This window comes from Myotis myotis, unplaced genomic scaffold (assembly GCF_014108235.1).
Source record: "Myotis myotis isolate mMyoMyo1 unplaced genomic scaffold, mMyoMyo1.p scaffold_m19_p_15, whole genome shotgun sequence".
Lineage (NCBI taxonomy): Eukaryota > Metazoa > Chordata > Mammalia > Chiroptera > Vespertilionidae > Myotis > Myotis myotis.
The window spans coordinates 42,160,276-42,176,678 of record NW_023416319.1 but is presented as its reverse complement, the minus strand read 5'-3'; the positions used below and the strand labels follow the sequence as shown (position 1 = coordinate 42,176,678).

At 57.2% G+C, this 16,403-nt stretch overlaps 1 protein-coding gene across 3 annotated transcripts in view; it reads right to left on the bottom strand.

The window, feature by feature from the left end:
- CDH23 (cadherin related 23) overlaps window positions 1-16,403 on the bottom strand; it is a 359,086-nt gene that overhangs the window by 68,279 nt on the left and 274,404 nt on the right. For all 3 annotated transcript variants that reach the window (XM_036337001.1, XM_036337002.1, XM_036337003.1), the window contains exons 29-36: window positions 12,801-12,936; window positions 10,965-11,353; window positions 10,029-10,130; window positions 9,701-9,703; window positions 4,959-5,108; window positions 4,698-4,826; window positions 3,622-3,750; window positions 2,650-2,877 (exon numbers count right to left, since the gene is read on the bottom strand). In XM_036337001.1, coding sequence (XP_036192894.1) covers window positions 2,650-2,877; window positions 3,622-3,750; window positions 4,698-4,826; window positions 4,959-5,108; window positions 9,701-9,703; window positions 10,029-10,130; window positions 10,965-11,353; window positions 12,801-12,936 — 1,266 coding nt within the window. The remainder of the gene's footprint in view (window positions 1-2,649; window positions 2,878-3,621; window positions 3,751-4,697; window positions 4,827-4,958; window positions 5,109-9,700; window positions 9,704-10,028; window positions 10,131-10,964; window positions 11,354-12,800; window positions 12,937-16,403) is intronic.

The window sequence follows — 16,403 nt, the reverse complement described above, 5'->3', positions numbered from 1 at the left end:
CCACAGAGGGTCTGGTCAAAAGATGGAAATTCTTTCTGGCCATGGGGACCAGTCCCAAGTTGTGCAGGGCCTTCATGGGTCGTGACCCACCCATTCTGGGTGGTTAAACGTGCCTAGGCTGATTTCCCAGTTCTCCGATGCCCATTTCTTCTGGGGACCAAAAGGAAGCCAGATGCCTCCAAAACTCAGGATTTCAGAATGTCACGGGTCTCACTGCCTGCCTCCCTGGGGAACTCTGGGACTGTGGGGTGTGCGGAGGGTGGGGAGTGAGGGGCAGTGTGGTGTGTTCACTGGCCTAGGTCAGGACGGGGAAGAGCAGCATGGCAAATGCCATCAGTTGGTCACCCCAAATCTATTTGCCTCTCCCTCACTAACAGCTCTTGTCTGAGGCAGTGATGTATCTGGCCCCCAATAAGCCCATCCTGATAACCCGCCTCTCACTTTCCCAGCCTCTCTTGCAGCTAGAGTGCCCATGTGGACCTCTTCTGGCGAATGAGGCATAAGCAGAACTCCAGGGAGTAGGTCTGGAAAGCCTTTCGCTTTCCTGATAAAGGGGCGGAATGCCTTGCATAGCTCTTTGTCTTCTTGTCATTTCCCGACTTGATGCTGACATGGCTGGGCTGGAGCAGCCAGCTAGCAACCATGAGGGAAAGAGCACGAAGCATTAGCTCTCACTTCACTGAACACAGACAACGACATCTGTAATTCTCTCCAGAGTTTTTGTTCTGTGAGAAAAGTACTTTCTGACTTATTTATGACTCCATAGTTCAGTTCCTGTTACTTGCAGCCAAGCACATCTCTAAATGCTACTGGAGAGATGACCAAGATGATTCACCCTGAAGCTAGGTGCCGTTAAAATTATACTCTTCCCTGCCCCCCTTCGGTTAGTGACACGTGTCCCGTAACTGTGCCTCTGATTGGCCCACTGGGTGTGAATGGCTGAAGTGGTTAGTGCTGACACTGGGCAGCTGTGGGCTGAGATGCCCATTGGGTGCCCAGAGCCAGCTCTATTTCCTGGACTTCTCAGCATGTGGTTCCCTAGGATTGGCCCAATGCCACCATCCTCCCAGAGGCACTTCAGATAAAGAGCCCAGTCAGGACCTGCTCTGACCCCACAGCCCACCGTGCCAACATCAAAGGGGAGGGGGCCTAACAGAGTCACCTGTTGGGGGCAGAGGGTCAGAGCTGAGGCCTCATTTGTAATTAGGGTACCCAGGGTGGACCGATTACAAAAATGCCCCCCTAGCCACACTCATTGCAATGTGACATTACAGCTCATCCCTTCAAGATAGCTTATTTCCCCACACCTTGAATCTGGGCTGGCTTTGCAACTTGCTTTGGCCAACAGAATGTGGCTGAAGCGACCCTGTTCCAGTCCAGGCTCTGCCGTCTCTCCTGGACCCTGTCTCGCTCCACGCGACAAGCACGGGCCAGCCTCCTAGCAGAGGACAGAGAGGTAGCCCAGTTGTCCTGCCACCCCAGCCGACAGGCAACTGACCCCCAGAAGCACAGCCATCCGGCCCACACTCAGCTGCCCAGCACATGTGGGAGCACAGCTGAGAGCAGCGAATTACCCAGCTAAGCCAGGTCTAAGCCGCCAGCCTCAGAATTGGAGCGAGATCGGTGGTTGTTGCATGTCCCTCTGTTTGGCTCAGTTTGTAAGGCAGTGTTGTTATTATTGTGGTGATAGATCATTGATACAATCCTCCTCAAGATTTACCAAGCATTCCACTGACACGAGCTAATTCAGTTCCCAACACCACCTATGAAAGAGATACCATCTCCCTTCTGCAGAAGACAGAACCGATACTCCGAGAGGTTCTGACTTGCTCGAGATCATGCAGCCAGCTCACAGTTCTCCACTCTCAAATTGCAAATTGCTCCAATCCCAGCCCATGGCCCTTAGACCAGCCGTGAGCAAACTACGGTCCGCGGGCCAGATCCGGCCGTTTGAAATGAATAAAACTAAAAAAAAAAGACCGTACCCTTTTATGTAATGATGTTTACTTTGAATTTATATTAGTTCACACAAACACTCCATCCATGCTTTTGTTCCGGCCCTCCGGTCCAGTTTAAGAACCCATTGTGGCCCTTGAGTCAAAAAGTTTGCCCACCCCTGCCCTAGACCATCTCACCATCCAGCCTTGCCTGCCCCCACCTCCTTCTCCAACCTTGGAAACCTTGGGCAGCAGCCCTACCCATTCAAGCATTAGGCCAGCCCATGGACATTAGCCCCTTCCAACCCTGACACGTTACTATGACGATGGCGCATCACACCAACATGACGAGGGGAAAGAGGCCAGAGGGCACCTTTTCCTACTTGGCACAGAGGCGCCACCACATGGGTTAGTGTGGCCCCACAGGCACACAGCTTGGCAAGTGGTATGGGGGCTGGCCGGGCCCGAGGCACAGGCTCAACTTGTACCTTCCCATAGAGCTGTGTGAGCAAAGACGACTAAACAGAGACCCTCGCTTCTGCAGGCTCCCCCTCCATACTCATAAGCCGACGGACTAAAGGCACGATGAAGGCGCCGTCAAGGATTCACGCAGGCGCGGCGCCCCGTTCCCTCCCATTGTGCTCTCCTCCCACAGACGGCGCAGTTGCCCCTCACCCACCCGCCCTGCCCCATGGCCGCCCCTGTCACTCACCGACAGCGGAGGGGTGCCCTCATCCTCCACGGTGACCACCAGGTGGTAGAAGCTCTGGTGCTCACGGTCGGGTGGGGCCGGCCGCGTGGTGATCTCCCCGCTGAGGCGGTCCATGCGGAAGGTCATGTCATCGTTGCCCGCGGTGATGTAGTAGGACAGAACGCTATTGATCCCGATGTCACGGTCAGTGGCTCTCACCTGGACCACGGCAGTACCCCCGCCCACGTTCTGGGAAGAGAACAGGAACCGGGTCACTCCGGAGTCACTGGGGCAAAGCCCAGCACCTGCTCCGGGGAGCCTAGGGGCCTCATGGACCCTCAGGAAGCTTGGCTGTCTATGCTGGAGCCGTGACGAGGAGGGCAAAGATGGTGGCGGCGAGCCTTCTGTGGGCACCTACAATATGCCGGGGCCGTGTTAACGCTGTAACTTCCCCGACAACCCTACGTGTCAGGTCCTGGCGTCACTCCCATTTACAGATGAGAAAACTCTGGTGCAGGCAAGGAATGTGTGCAAGTCACACAGCGTCAGTGGCAGAGCCAGGGCTGAATTGCGGGAGGCTGGCCTGAGAGCTGGCCTTGAAACCCCTATGCCATCCTGCCTTCATGAACGTCCAACCTGGCGAGACACCCAGCAATGCCGGGGCAGACATTCTCCTAGAGGGGCTCAGTCGTAGGACTGAGTAACCAGAGAGCTGGTTTATTGTAAAGCAGCTCTCGCAGGGCACACCTCTGCTCCCTGTGGGCAGTAGAGGGCCACCTCTCCTCTCCCTCTCCTCTCCTCCTTCCACAAAGACCCGGCACTCAGGGCCTAGCCTAGGCGTTAGGACTGGAGTTATGAATGAGCCACTGTCCCCACCCCCGAGATCTGAGAGACTAGTGGGCCAGGCAGACATTTAAGCAGGTGGTTGGCAGCCGGCTCATGCCCACTGTCCACCCCAGATGTCCGTCTGTATGGGTGCTGGAGTGCCCTCACCTCGTTCACGCTGACATTATATCCAAAGGGGCTCTCGATCACTGGGGGGTTGTCATTGACGTCCAGGATGGTCACCTGCAGGATGTGGTTCTTCTTCCGTGGAGGGGTGCCCCGGTCAGATGCCACCACCTAGGAGGAAGGGGTGACTGGGGTCAGGGCTAAAGGGCGGGTTAGGACCAGGAATACGGAGTCCTATCTACTAGGTGGGGAGGTTGGAAGGACAGACAGACTCACTGGCCCATCCCTGTCCCTGGGGCTGGGGCGCCAGCTCTGGGCTCTCCCTAAGTCCTTTGCCTTCTGCCCCGTGTTGCGAACAATGCTTGCCCACCTCTTGTCTGCCCTGGGACCCTCATTTGCAATCTGACTTGGGTGTGCCTAGTCTTCACCTCCCAACCTTAGCCCTGACTGTATTCTGGGCTGTGCCAGCCCCTGACCATGACCCCAGGCCTGCAACTGGACCCAGGGTTCCTGCCTTTAGCTTCACAGGCCTCTGTTCCATGCACTTGGATCTGAACTCTGGCAACCGAGCCTCAAATAATCACTGAGCAGCGCAGACACAGACTGAGCCCGTCCTGAGAGCCACAATGCTTCCTGGGTGCCTGCAGGAGTGCCCTGGGGGCTCAGGATCCTGCAGAAGCACAGCCCTGGGTCCCCAGAGACCCCTCGGGAGACATGCCAGCACAGCAACTCAGTGGTAACGGTGGCCTTCGTGACCCCTCACCTCAGCAGAGGCAGGCCAGGCAGGGGATTTTCTGCCCATTGCACAAGAGGGGAAATTGAGGCCCAGACAGTAAACCACTTGCCTGAGTTTCACACTGCATTTGTGGACGAGCCCGGGCTTTGCCAGGCTTTCTCTCCCAGCTCTCAAGGCCAGGACGGGAACCTCTGCTGGTCCTGCTCGGGCTCCCGAGCCCCTCCCAGGTGCCCTCTCCGGGGTGGCCTCACTCATGCTCTTGGCCCTAACGTGCCGCCTGCCGCCCGGTACTTGGTGACAGCAGGGGAGGTGACTACCAGGATGTGAAGGGCCAGGTGCTCTCCTGGGTGGTCAACAGCGACCTGAGGGGGCGGGTCCGCACCTTGAGGATATAGTGGTCCAGCTCTTCTCTGTCCAGGGGCCTGGCCACGAACACTTCGCCAATGGAGTCATTGGTGGTGACAATCTCAAAGGCCCCAGCGATGTTGCCCGAGGCCAGAGAGAAAACCACCTGTCAGGGAGGAGAGAGGTGAGAGGTGATGAAGCGGGTCCCAGTTTCCTGCTCGGTGAAGGGGTGGCTTGGAGGGTCTATGGGAAGCCCCTGCTGAGAGAGCTGACCTGGGCTATTTCACTCGATGCCCACCTGCCCGTTGCTGCCGGCATCAGGGTCCTGGGCCTTGACAGTGGCCACACGCTGGCCCACGGGGCAGTCCTCTGGCACGCTGACAGCCGAGTCGGAGGTGACGTCAAACTGAGGGCTGTTGTCATTCTCGTCCAGCACAGTGATGTAGACCTGGGGGTGAACGTTACCAGAGACCTATCGCCTCCACCCTCTCCCAGCCCCAAACACCAGGGGCCCACTGTGGGCCCCTGGGGACCAGACCTCCACTCGGTCTGGCCCATCAGCTCGCTTTCAGAGCCCGCCTAGGCCTCTCCTGACTTCACACAAAGGCCCTGAGCACATTTTTCCTAGGCGTCTGGGGGAGGAGGGCGGCTCATACCAAGTGCTGAGGCTGGGACGGCAGGGAAGGGGCTGGGAGATCTGGAAGGTAAGGCCCCGACTGAAGGGGGTGGGGCTACTCAGCTCCAAACCCACCAGGCAGTGGCAGACTGGCCCTCGCACCGCTTCCTGTTTTCCAAGAGGAACTAGGAATACAGATTTTGTGTGTGGAATGAGGTGGTAATTAATAAAAATTAAAGAAAAAATTATGTGCAGGCTGACGACGGCACATCTGGCAGCCAGATATTGCCTGAAGGCCTCTTCGTTAGCACATCTGGATCAGAGGGAGAGGAACGGGGCTCAGAAGGAGGGAGGCTGAAGGTGGCTTGGTGGTCCCTGTCGGGAGGGCACAGGCGGGGGGGGGGAGGGGGGGGAGAGAAACGAAAGCCAGGAGCACGCACATGGCGAAGAACAGCTCGTTCAGGGCCTACAGCTCAGGTGTCCTGCAGGGTGAGGACAGCGAGCTGCAGAGAAGGCCCTGCTGTGGGTGCAGCCTCCAGCCCATGGATGGCCAATGGCCATGGGCCAGGAGGGTGGCACTGCAGGTGCCCTTAGGGTCACTGATGAGGGGGTTGAGGTAGGGCAGGAGGCGGCTCAGATTTTAAAAATCCCAGTCCCGGCCTCCTCCCCAGGTCAGATTCTCGGTCCTGGGGTTCTGGGCGCCCAGGCCTGCCTGCCTGCTGCCCTAGGACCCCATCGGGAGCCTGTAGCACCTCACACCTGCTGAGGAGATTCATTTCGTCCTCCCTCGTCATCAGGTTTTTCCTCCTCTTCTTGGTCCTAGCCGCTCTCCCCTATCTGTAGGCAGCTTTTAAAACCACATGGCAGCCCTAGCCAGTTTGGCTCAGTGGATAGAGCACTGGCCTGCGGATGAAGGGTCCTGGGTTCGATTCTGGTCAAGGGCACATGCCCGGGTTGTGGGCTCAATCCCCGGTGTGGGGCATGCAGGAGGCAGCTGATCAATGATTCTTTCTCATCGTTGATGTTTCTCTCTCTCTCTCCCTCTCCCTTCCTCCCTGAAATTAATAAAAATATATTAAAAAAATAAATAAAGACACAAGGCACTCTGATGGAGTGGCTGTTGGTGGGTGTCATCCCAGGCACCGAAAGGTCGCCAGTTCGATTCCCTGTCAGGGCACATGCCCGGGTTGTGGGCTCCATGCCTGGAGGGGGCATGCAGGAGGCAGCTGATCGGATGTTTCACTTTCACATTTTATTCTCTCCCTCCCCCTTCCTTTCTCTCTAAAAATCAATAAAAAATCTTAAAAAAAAAACACCAACAACCAAAAAGAGCCAACAAAAGAACCCAGCCCCAAACCACAAGGCAACAAGCCCGGCTTCACAGCAGGACCAACACCACCACTTCCACTTACTGGCTGTGCGATTTTGGAAGAAGTTATTAAACCTCTGATTTTCCATTCTCTCAGCTGAAAATAAGAACGAGAACACCTACCGCACGAGGATGCTGGGGGGAATAAGTGAGCAAGCAAAACGTTAAGGGTGGTCCCTGTCCTGCTTCCTGCCTGGCAGATGGCCATGATTTCACTCTCCAAGACTCTGCCCAACCATCATGGATTTTGGTCAGGAAGTTCTACAAAGTCCTGGAGCCCCAGTGTGCTCACCTGTGAAATGGGCATAAATATGCCCTCCACACTCTTCTCAGGGCACCAATAAGCAAGGCCCCTGCGCTCTGATCCACCCCAAACCCTCCCACTTGGGTCCAGGCCTTGTGTGGGTTCCCCATGCTTTCTTCCACGGCAGGGCCTTTCCCATGCTGCTTCCTCTGCCTGGAATGGTCTTATTCCTTGGCTGAGTAAATTCCTATGCTTTCTGGGAATCTCAGCTTGGGTCACTTCCTCAGGGAAGCCCTCCTGGATTTCCCCAACATTGTATTATCAGCTGTCTCACATGGCATACATTTATTGGGGTGATACTTTGATCAGTGTCTCTCCCCCATTATATCTTATGCTTGGGAAGGTAGGGACTATGTCTGATTTTGGTTTCCTGTTGTACCCTGAGCTCAGCCAAGAGCCTGGCCCACAGTCAGTGCTCCCCTATGATTACTGCTCTGACGATCACGATGATGTTTGTAAGGTTTTCCCAGCTTCAGAGAGTTGGCCTCAGAGGAGGAAGGGCAGGGGTCAAGGTCTGCGGGAACTAATGTGGGTCTGTGTCCCCATCCAGGACCTTCTGGTCCAAATCTCCCTGTCCCATCCCCTGGAGGCCTGCGGGTATTATACTCAAGAACTCTTACAGCGGAGCCCCTGCCCCAGGTCTGCCCCTTCCTGCGGCCTCTCCACCCCTCCTGGGGCCCATGGGAGCTACTGGGGCCCAGGAGGAGTCAGGTGTAGGTGAGCTGTGGTTTGGGGTTCCAGCCTCACGTAGGAAATGGTAGCACCCCTAAAAGGCCCCTCAGCCTGCCTCCACCCTCGCACCTCCAATAAGTTTGGGGCTAACAGGGCTGGCATATCTGGGGCAGTGGCCCTGGGAGCCTCTGAGAAGTCAGGGCAGAGCAAAGGGGTGTGGGTTTTGCCTGGCAGAGGGTGAAGAGGCTGTGGAACTACAGCGGCCTGCACAGAAATGTGTGCCCCGAAAGGCCCTTGCCAGCCTGTGCAAGGAAGTGGGGAGCTGGTCCAGGAAGGGGCTTTAGCAGCCTTGGGGTGCATCCCGGCTCCTGTCAGTCTCCACCTGTCCTCGGCCCCTGGCCTTCTCCTGCCAGCGAGGGTGAGGAACAACTGACCCATTGCACAGATGAGGCTGCTGAGGTCCGGGGAAAGGGCCCCACGTAACCACTCTGAGTCTTAGCTCCCATGGCTGGGAGGGCCAAGAGCCGCTGGACACAGGCCACCTGCCCACTGCCCACTGCCCACCACTGAGGACTCTGCTCAATGGCTGCCCTCTGGGACCCTGGGAGGCTGTGGGGAGCTGCGCAGATGCAGTGCTGCTTGTGGTCTCACTCACCCCCAGGCTAGGCCCATGGATGGAGGGGGCTATGGGGCACGACCAAGCCACCACTGGGGCCACTGGAGCCGGGCCCCTCCAGGGAGCCAGGGGGTGGAGGACCTTAAGCAGCTGCATTTGGCTCCCTGCAAATACTTGGTTGCTCCTATCCCTGTAGGCCAGTGATCCTCAACCTTCCTAATGCCGCGACCCTTTAATACAGTTCCTCATGTTGTGGTGACCCCCAACCATAAAATTATTTTCGTTGCTACTTCATAACTGTAATATTGCTACTGTTATGAATCGTCATGTAAATATCTGATATGCAGGATGTATTTTCATTGTTACAAACTGAACATAATTAAAGCATAGTGATTAATCACAAAAACAATATGTAATTATATATGTGTTTTCCGATGGTCTTAGGCAACCCCTGTGAAAGGGTCGTTTGACCCCCAAAGGGGTCGCGACCCACAGGTTGAGAACCACTGCTTTAGGCTGATGTGACAGGGACTCAGTGGGGAGAAAATGTGGCCATAGCCATGGCTGATGCTGGGCTGGACACCTCCTGTGTCTCCAGGCGGCCTAGACCAGACTGGCTGGTGCACAAGCCATGATGGCTGAATGCTCTCATTCGCACTGCAGGATGCCACTTCAGTGGGCCCCTCCCCTGGGACCCGCCCCCAGTCTGGGGTCACCTACCGGCCTCTCCCACTTCTCCCACTTTCTAGGAACCTCTGATCTCAGGGGTCACTCTCCCCGAAGTGCTCCCGGCACATGGTCTCCCCTGCCTTTACTGAGAGTCCTTGAGGGCAGTGCCACACCATGCACGCTGCCCTTGCCCAGCCCCCTAGGCCCTGGCACTGTGCCCTCCACTTCACACCACTGTAGTAAAACACACTTCTTACACCAACCCCCAAGACAGGGCGGGGTCCTCTTTACAGATGCCACTCCCATCATGCCTCTCTCCAAGACTAGTTCACAAAGGTTTCCTATCCACCAGCTCCTCTGCCATCGTCCTCACATCCTCTGAAGAAGGCAGGGCTGCTGGCCTGACCCTCATTTTAGACCCGAGGAAAGGAAGCACAGAGAGGCTGAGCAACTGGCCTGTGTCACACAGCCGGTGAGGGGCAGAGCTGGGCTGAGGCCTCAGTGTCCCTTTCACTGTGTGTTCCACCCATTCCTTGTTAGCGGGCCCTCCACCCCAGCATCCCCTGGAGGCTCAGCAGGACAGGGAGGGCAGAGGGGGCAGAGCTGGACACGGGGTACGGGGCCTGGACTCAGGTGAGAGTGGGTGAACTGGGACGTCCGTGAAGGGCCTGAGCAGGGGCCCTCCTGCACACGTCCTCTCCCCAGGGAGGCAGGGAGGCCCAGCACCACTCAGGGCCGAGCCAGCACTGGCCACAGCCAAGAGCACGGGGGAGAGTCGGATCCACGCTACTCACCTTCTGTAGCGAGAGCCGCAGGAGGAGGCCGAGGGAGAGAAAAGGCAAAGATGCAGTTGGTTAGCAGTCGGCAGCTCTTCTGGCCCCCGTTTCAAGCAGTGGTCTGTTGGGATGCCTGCCCCCATCCCGCCCCGCGTGTCTGAGGTCTCATCCTGGCCAGGCCGCCCCGAAGTGTGGCATGACTGCCACAAGGCTGCTCCTGGGCTATCAAAACCCCCGCCTACTGCCCTGCCTGCATGTTGGGTGGCTGGTGAAGATGTGGGTTTTGGGGTGCCTTGGGCTGGTGATGGGATGCACCTGTGGGGTTCTCACCCGGGGAATCACTCACCACAGTGGCGTCTACTTTGGGGCCGCCGTCATCCGCCACCACCGTCAAGGTGTAGAAGTCGCCTTTCTCCCGGTCCACCAGGCCCTTGACTGTGATCACACCCTGCAGGGAGGGTCCAGGTGAGAGAGTGAAACATGGCACACACCAGCAGAGCCTGTCCCACCCCAAGCAGTCCCAGGCTCTGGCCAAAGCCGACTCCTCACTAACCCCAACACTGCCCGCTGTGCCACCCTACCCGCCCTCTGCCTGACATAACTATTGCAATCCTGCTGCTCTCAGTCCCTCAGACACCACCCCTTCCAGGCAGGCTTCCTGCTTCCCAGCCGGGCATGACTGCTCTTATCTGGGCCCCAGAGACACTCCATTACACTGTATTGCAGTCTGTCTACATCTTCCCTTGGGTGCTCTGACCTGTATCCTTGACGATCCCTACTCTACCCCCAGCCTGAGAACTCTTTGCAGCTGGGAAGGCTCTTGTTCATCTCTGTGCTCCCAACATGCTCAGGACAAGGCCTGGGACCCTGTAGGGATATTACCATGCCTATTTTCAAAGACGGGGCTCTTATAAAAACCACTAAAGCCAAGATAAAAAAGTGAGAGCCAGGCAGCAGATGAGAGCTGCACCCGACACCTGGCTAATACTGGCTGTTGCAATGAAGCCCAAAATCTATATCGGAGCTTCCTAACAGCCCAGGTGAAAATGGAAACACGATGACCTGAATCGCTTTCATTATCTAGTAACAAGGATACCCGGTTGCCTAGGTATAAACTTTATCTTACGCCTAAATATTAAAAGGGATGTATTACAGAAATGTTTATCGATACTTTATGACAAAGAGCAGCGTGCCCTGCATACAGAGGAGCTGAATAAATGCTGGCTGGCTGGCTGAGCTCCCTGCTCCTGGGGACAGCACTTGCTGACCCAGCCTCCCTCACCGTGTAGGTGTCTATCTTGAAGAGGGCCTTGGCCTGCGCGCTGGTGTAGGCGTCAAAGCGATAGGTGATCAGGTTGATGTTGTCGATGGAGTAGGCCTGGACCCGCACAATCTCGGTGCCCAGGGCCAGGTTCTCCATGATGGCAGCCTCATAGGAGGCGTTGGAGAACTGCACGTCCTCATCCAGCTCGTTGAGCAGCGTGATATAGACGCTGCAGAAGCCCTGGTTGAAGGGGGGCGCCTGGTCGGTGGCGGACACATTCATCAGGTAGCTGGTCTTGGTCTCGTAGTCCAGGTAATCCACAGTGATGATAAGCCCCGTGCTCTCGTCAATCTCGAATTTCCCTTCTGCACCCGACAGGATGCGGTAGTTTATCAGGCCACCATCCCCTGCAGGAGGACGCAAGAGGTTGTGCCATCCCAGACGGCGGTGGGGCTTCCCTACCACAGGGTGAGGGGCCGGGGCCTACCTGGCAAGCACTGCTCCCCACCTGTAGGCTGAATCGCCCCAAGGGATGCAGCAGAGGACAGGGTCAAGGTCTATGTGGACGGCAAGGCCCAGCACACGCTGTGGACCCCCTCTGGGGCCTGGTCAGGGCATGAGATATGCCAGGGGGGTTTGCTCCTGGAGCTTTAAAATCTAAGCTCAAGCACCTCACATGGGTATTTGGACAAGACAGTGGGGAAATTAGGGATCTCTGGCAGTGAGGGTGCTGATCTAAAAAGTGTTCGATCAACATGGGCAGCATCCTCAGGGGTGACCAAGTCTTCATTCGGTCCCTCCAGCCAAAGGGTTCCAGTGCCAGGGACACCTTCTCCCGTTTCCCCAACTCCTCCACCCGAATCCCTGGGTCTTGGAATATAACCCTCATCCAGGTGCCAAAAGTGGACTTCCTTAGCTGAAGTCTCTAGACCGCCAGAGGAATGGCCATGAAACCACTCGGGAAATCCCAGCCTCCCTGAAATTATTTGCAAAACTCTGAATGGATGTGCATCTTGTGGGGGAGGGATCCACAGACGTTACTCGTTTCTCAAAGGGATTCCTGGCCCTTTGAAAAGGTCGTGAACCGCTGGGCCAGTGATGTGTGGACCTAAACTGTATAAATGGGAAAGCAATCCACCAAGTGCGTGCGGAGTTATTTCTCCCTCCACCCGTCCCGCACCCAGCTGAGCTGGGGGTGCTGACACGTGGGGCTGGGAGCCACCAGAACAGCCGACATGAAGGACGCGCAGGAACTGGGAATCTAGGAGCAATTCAGGGAGCCTCTCTGGGGGGCAGCAGACCCCAGGAAAAGCTCCTCCCTGGCCGTATCCCTGGCCCAGACAGCCAGGCCTCACGAAGAGGAACACAGTGACGTGGCCATGTTCTCCTTCATTCTGCACTAACTGTGGCCCTCAGCAAGACCCAGGCTCTCCCCAGGGCAGACCGCTGTCCTGTAGAACGGGGCACACTGCCCCTTGAGAGCCTGTGTGGCAGGCCCAGGGCCGTGGCAGGCCCAGGGCCGAGGCTGGCTGGAGGAGCAGGCCTCACCAGCCTTCTGACAAGTCCTTTACCTCTCTCAGCCCTGCCCAGCTCCTAGCCAAAGGCCAGCTGCAATGACAAATCTGGACATCTCAAACGTGTGACCTCTCCTCTCTCCATCCAGCCCTCCTAGTCCTGGGCATCTGGTGAGGATGCCACCAACACCGTCCCGGGAGCCCCTCCCTGGCCTGGGAGCTGCTGACAGGGGAAGCCCAAGGGGTCCTAAGGGTGACAGGCCCTGCAGGAGTGGGAGGGATTTAGCTGGGGAGGGTCACTCTGGGGAATGGGGCTCCCTGGGTCCCCTGCTGGCCTCACCAGTGTCTCGGTCTGTGGCTTTGACGACGATGACAGATGTGCCAATGCCTGCAGTCTCTCGAAGTGCCAGGCGGCTGTACTGTTGCTGCGTGAACACCGGGGCCTCGTCGTTGACGTCCTCCACATACACGATCACCTAGGAGCGGCCGGAGGGGAAGGTCAGGTGGGGGAGACCGGGAAGCCCAGAGCTGGGCCCCCTGGGCCTGAGTGTGAGGTCACCGATCTCCTGGGCCAGCTGGGAGCTGGGAGGAGAAGCCTGGGGCTGTCTGGGTGTTACCGTGTCCTCCCCACCTGGCACAGCACCTGGCCCGTGGCAGGTGCTCAAACATCACCTGTTAAGGAACAAACCTTATCTTACGCTTGGCTCTGCTGCTAACCCCGTGGGAACCTGTGAGGAATTAGTGACTCCTTTGTGCCATCAAGTTCCTCAGTTATGAAACAGTAATAGCAGTGTAATAATTCACGCCCCACGTCACTCCTAGGGTTGTTATGAAGACAAAATGCGCCAGGCCCTGCAAGAGTTTTAAAGTGACCCCATTCAAATGCCAAAATGTGTCCAGGAGAACAGACGTAAAAATGTTAATGGCGGTTGGCGCAGAGCGTGTCATTGCTCAGACCCTGCAGATTCTCAGGCCCCTTCCCTGGGGGCGCTCACTGCCGCACAGCACCCACCAGCTGCTGGGACCCTGCACCCAGAGCCAGGGAGCCTGGGAATTGCGTCCCCAGGGGCAGCCCTTAGCCACCGATGGACAGGAGAGCGGTCTAGATTCTCCGGCTTCCTGGGCCCGATCAGGCAGCTGGGGCGACGCCCAGAGCTCCCCCTGTGCTACTTTGCCGGCTGCCTCTCCTTGCTGGTCCCGTGACCCGCCCCCCAGCTTTTCCTGGGAACACTTCCTATTAATCGCTTTCACGCCAATCCTTGTGGCAGGATCTGCGTCGGGGGACCCGGCCCACGACAGTGGCTATGCCTGAATCGTGGAATTATGCATAATTTTCATCACTGCTTTTCCCCACTTGCTAATTTCTCTTTAATGAATACAGACATCTTGCATCACAAAAACACAATTTAAAAGAAGAGATGTCTATGGCTAGAGATCAGCACCCGCCCCCCCCACCCTTCTTTTTGCCACCCCACCTGCCCCTGCCCCTCACATACAGGAGCACAGGGAGGGTGTGGCCCAGCTTATGTTCCCAAGGACCAGTGTGGTGGGGAGGGGAGTTGTTGGTGCTCAAGGAGCTGCAGGGAGGCCCAGGGCTCCTGCCTCTTTCTCAGATGGGGAAACAGAGGCCCAGAGATGGGGAGGAACTAGCCCAAGGCCTCACGGTAACTGAGAGGGCTGGAGAGGGAGGGCAGGGTCTTCTGGGTCCCAATCTAGCAACACTACTGCTCTTCACACTACGTTGGGGATAAGCTGCCCCAGAACCGGCAAGACACCCTCCTTCCAGCCTAACAGAGCCAGAGCCAGGACCAGCGCACTTGCTAGTGGGGTGCAGAGGGAGCAAACAGGGCAGGGCAATGATGTGCAACACAGATTTCACACGTGGTCACAGCACTGATGGCGGCCGAGGCACAGACTGTCTGAGAGCACGAATATTCGGTTTCTGATTCATCACAGCCTCGGGGATCAGCCCCGCGGGGTTTAGCGGGGAACTGGCTGGAGAGAAGTGAGGGGCTTCCGTTGGCATGAGCAGAAATGGTGGGGGATTCCGGGGTGGGTGGGGTGGCAGAGGGAGGGGAGAGGCATATGGGGAAAAAGGGTTCTCTACTTCCCTGCTCCTGGGGCTCCTGGAGCCCTGCTTAGTCATTACATTTTCATGCCCAGACACCTAGAACCCACTATGCAAACTTCAGTGCCCACCACAGAGCACAGCTGCTCATAAGCCGGAACCTTCTCAGTTTGGCTTCCCCAGGAGTTTGGCTGGGGAGCCCGTGGGCGGGGGTGGGGTGGGGTGGCTTTGGGGAAATTTGCATGGATGAGTTTCGGGAATGCTCTTTCCATAAACAGAAACTAACCATTCATCTTTCAAAAGTGTGAGCCTCCCCTTCCCGAGCCTGCTTATCCCTGTGGCCTTGAGCCCAAGGGTTGAGGGGAAACACAGGGCTAGTCTGAGGGTGGATAAAACGAGGAGGGAGGCGGCAGGGAACCTGGGTGTGGCCCGTCCGCCCTGAGGCTGGCTGCAAGCCACTCTCCACTTGCTGGTTTCAGCCTTGTTTTTCGCAGCAGAGACGGGGCAAAATGGTGTGTGGTTTACAAACCTGAGAGGCACAGATGTACAGGAAACACATAGGTCTGCCAAGCTCTTGCTGAGCAGTTACTAAGCGGCGAGGCTCCCTGGAGAACCAGCCTCACTTTCTGTCCAGTGCTGTGCCCTCCAACAGGACAGGGCGGGAAATTGTGTGCGTGTCTGTGTGTGTGTGTGTGTGTGTCTCTCTTTCTCTCTGTGGGGTGTGTGTGTGTGTGTGTCTCTCTCTCTCTGTGTCTGTGTGTGCGCACGTGCACTCCTCTGATGTGCATGTGAGTCCCAGGTCCCCACAGGACTGTTTCACTCCGAGCTCCCTGGCCCTTCCCTCTGGCCGTCCCTGGTCCCTGCAGCAGGACCTGGAGAACGTGGACGGTCCCTGCAAACCCTCTCTGCTGCTGCTGGGAACACGAGTCGTGGGCCAAGCTGAAGTCCCGCACTGTCCTCAGAAAGGTCCCGGTGTTCCTGGGGCTCACGTGGGGCTGGGTGCCCCAAGGGCCACCCAGGGGGATAAGGCAGCGGGGGTCTGAAGAGCCTTGTGTATGGCAGCGCAGACCCCGACTGCCTGCCTGGTATGAAGCCCGGCTCTACCTTTCCTGCGGTGTGAGACCCTAAGCACAACGGCCAATGCCTTGTTGCCTCAATCTCCTCATCTCTAAAATGGGCAGAATAACAGTGTTTTATGACTTTTGTGAGGATCAAATGCGTTCAGGTACATGACACACACAGGAGAGTGCCTGGCACAGACTGAGCACGATGTGAGGGTTTCTCATTCCTCGGGGTTTCTGGGGAAAGGAACAAAAGCGGGGTGGCGAGCAGGTGCGGCCGAGGCCCCACCCCTGCACGGATCTGCACAGCCTGGCTTTGATCTGTTCGACACAGTGCCCTGGGGCGCCGCGTACCATTTTGTTAAAAAAATATTGTGGCTAGAAAAGGGCTGCAGCCACTATGCTGAGGCCCCGACAACAGCAAACCTTGAAGAGAAGTGCTCCTGCCTCTGGGGGGGTGAGGGGGCCACACGCAGGGCTATGGTTAGGAGGCTGGGAGTCCAGGGAGCCACCTGAGCTATGCTGACATCAGTCACTCTGCGGCCTGAGGTTGGTCCCACAAAGGGCAGGCTCTGACGTCGTGAGTGGGTGCATCGCGTGAATAAGCAATTACACGGTCCCGCAGGTGAGCGTGGCCCTGGGGGACGGCCCGAGTGCGCATTCAGGTAACCGTGTTTCACCCTCAGTCACCAGGGCTCCGGAATTGTCCCAAGAAGCCCCAAGGAGTAAAAACCCAAGGGGTCTGCCCCACTCAGCCACCTCTACCCGGCCAGCTCTCACTTGGAAGGGCGGCCGTAGAACCAGGCTCCCCTTC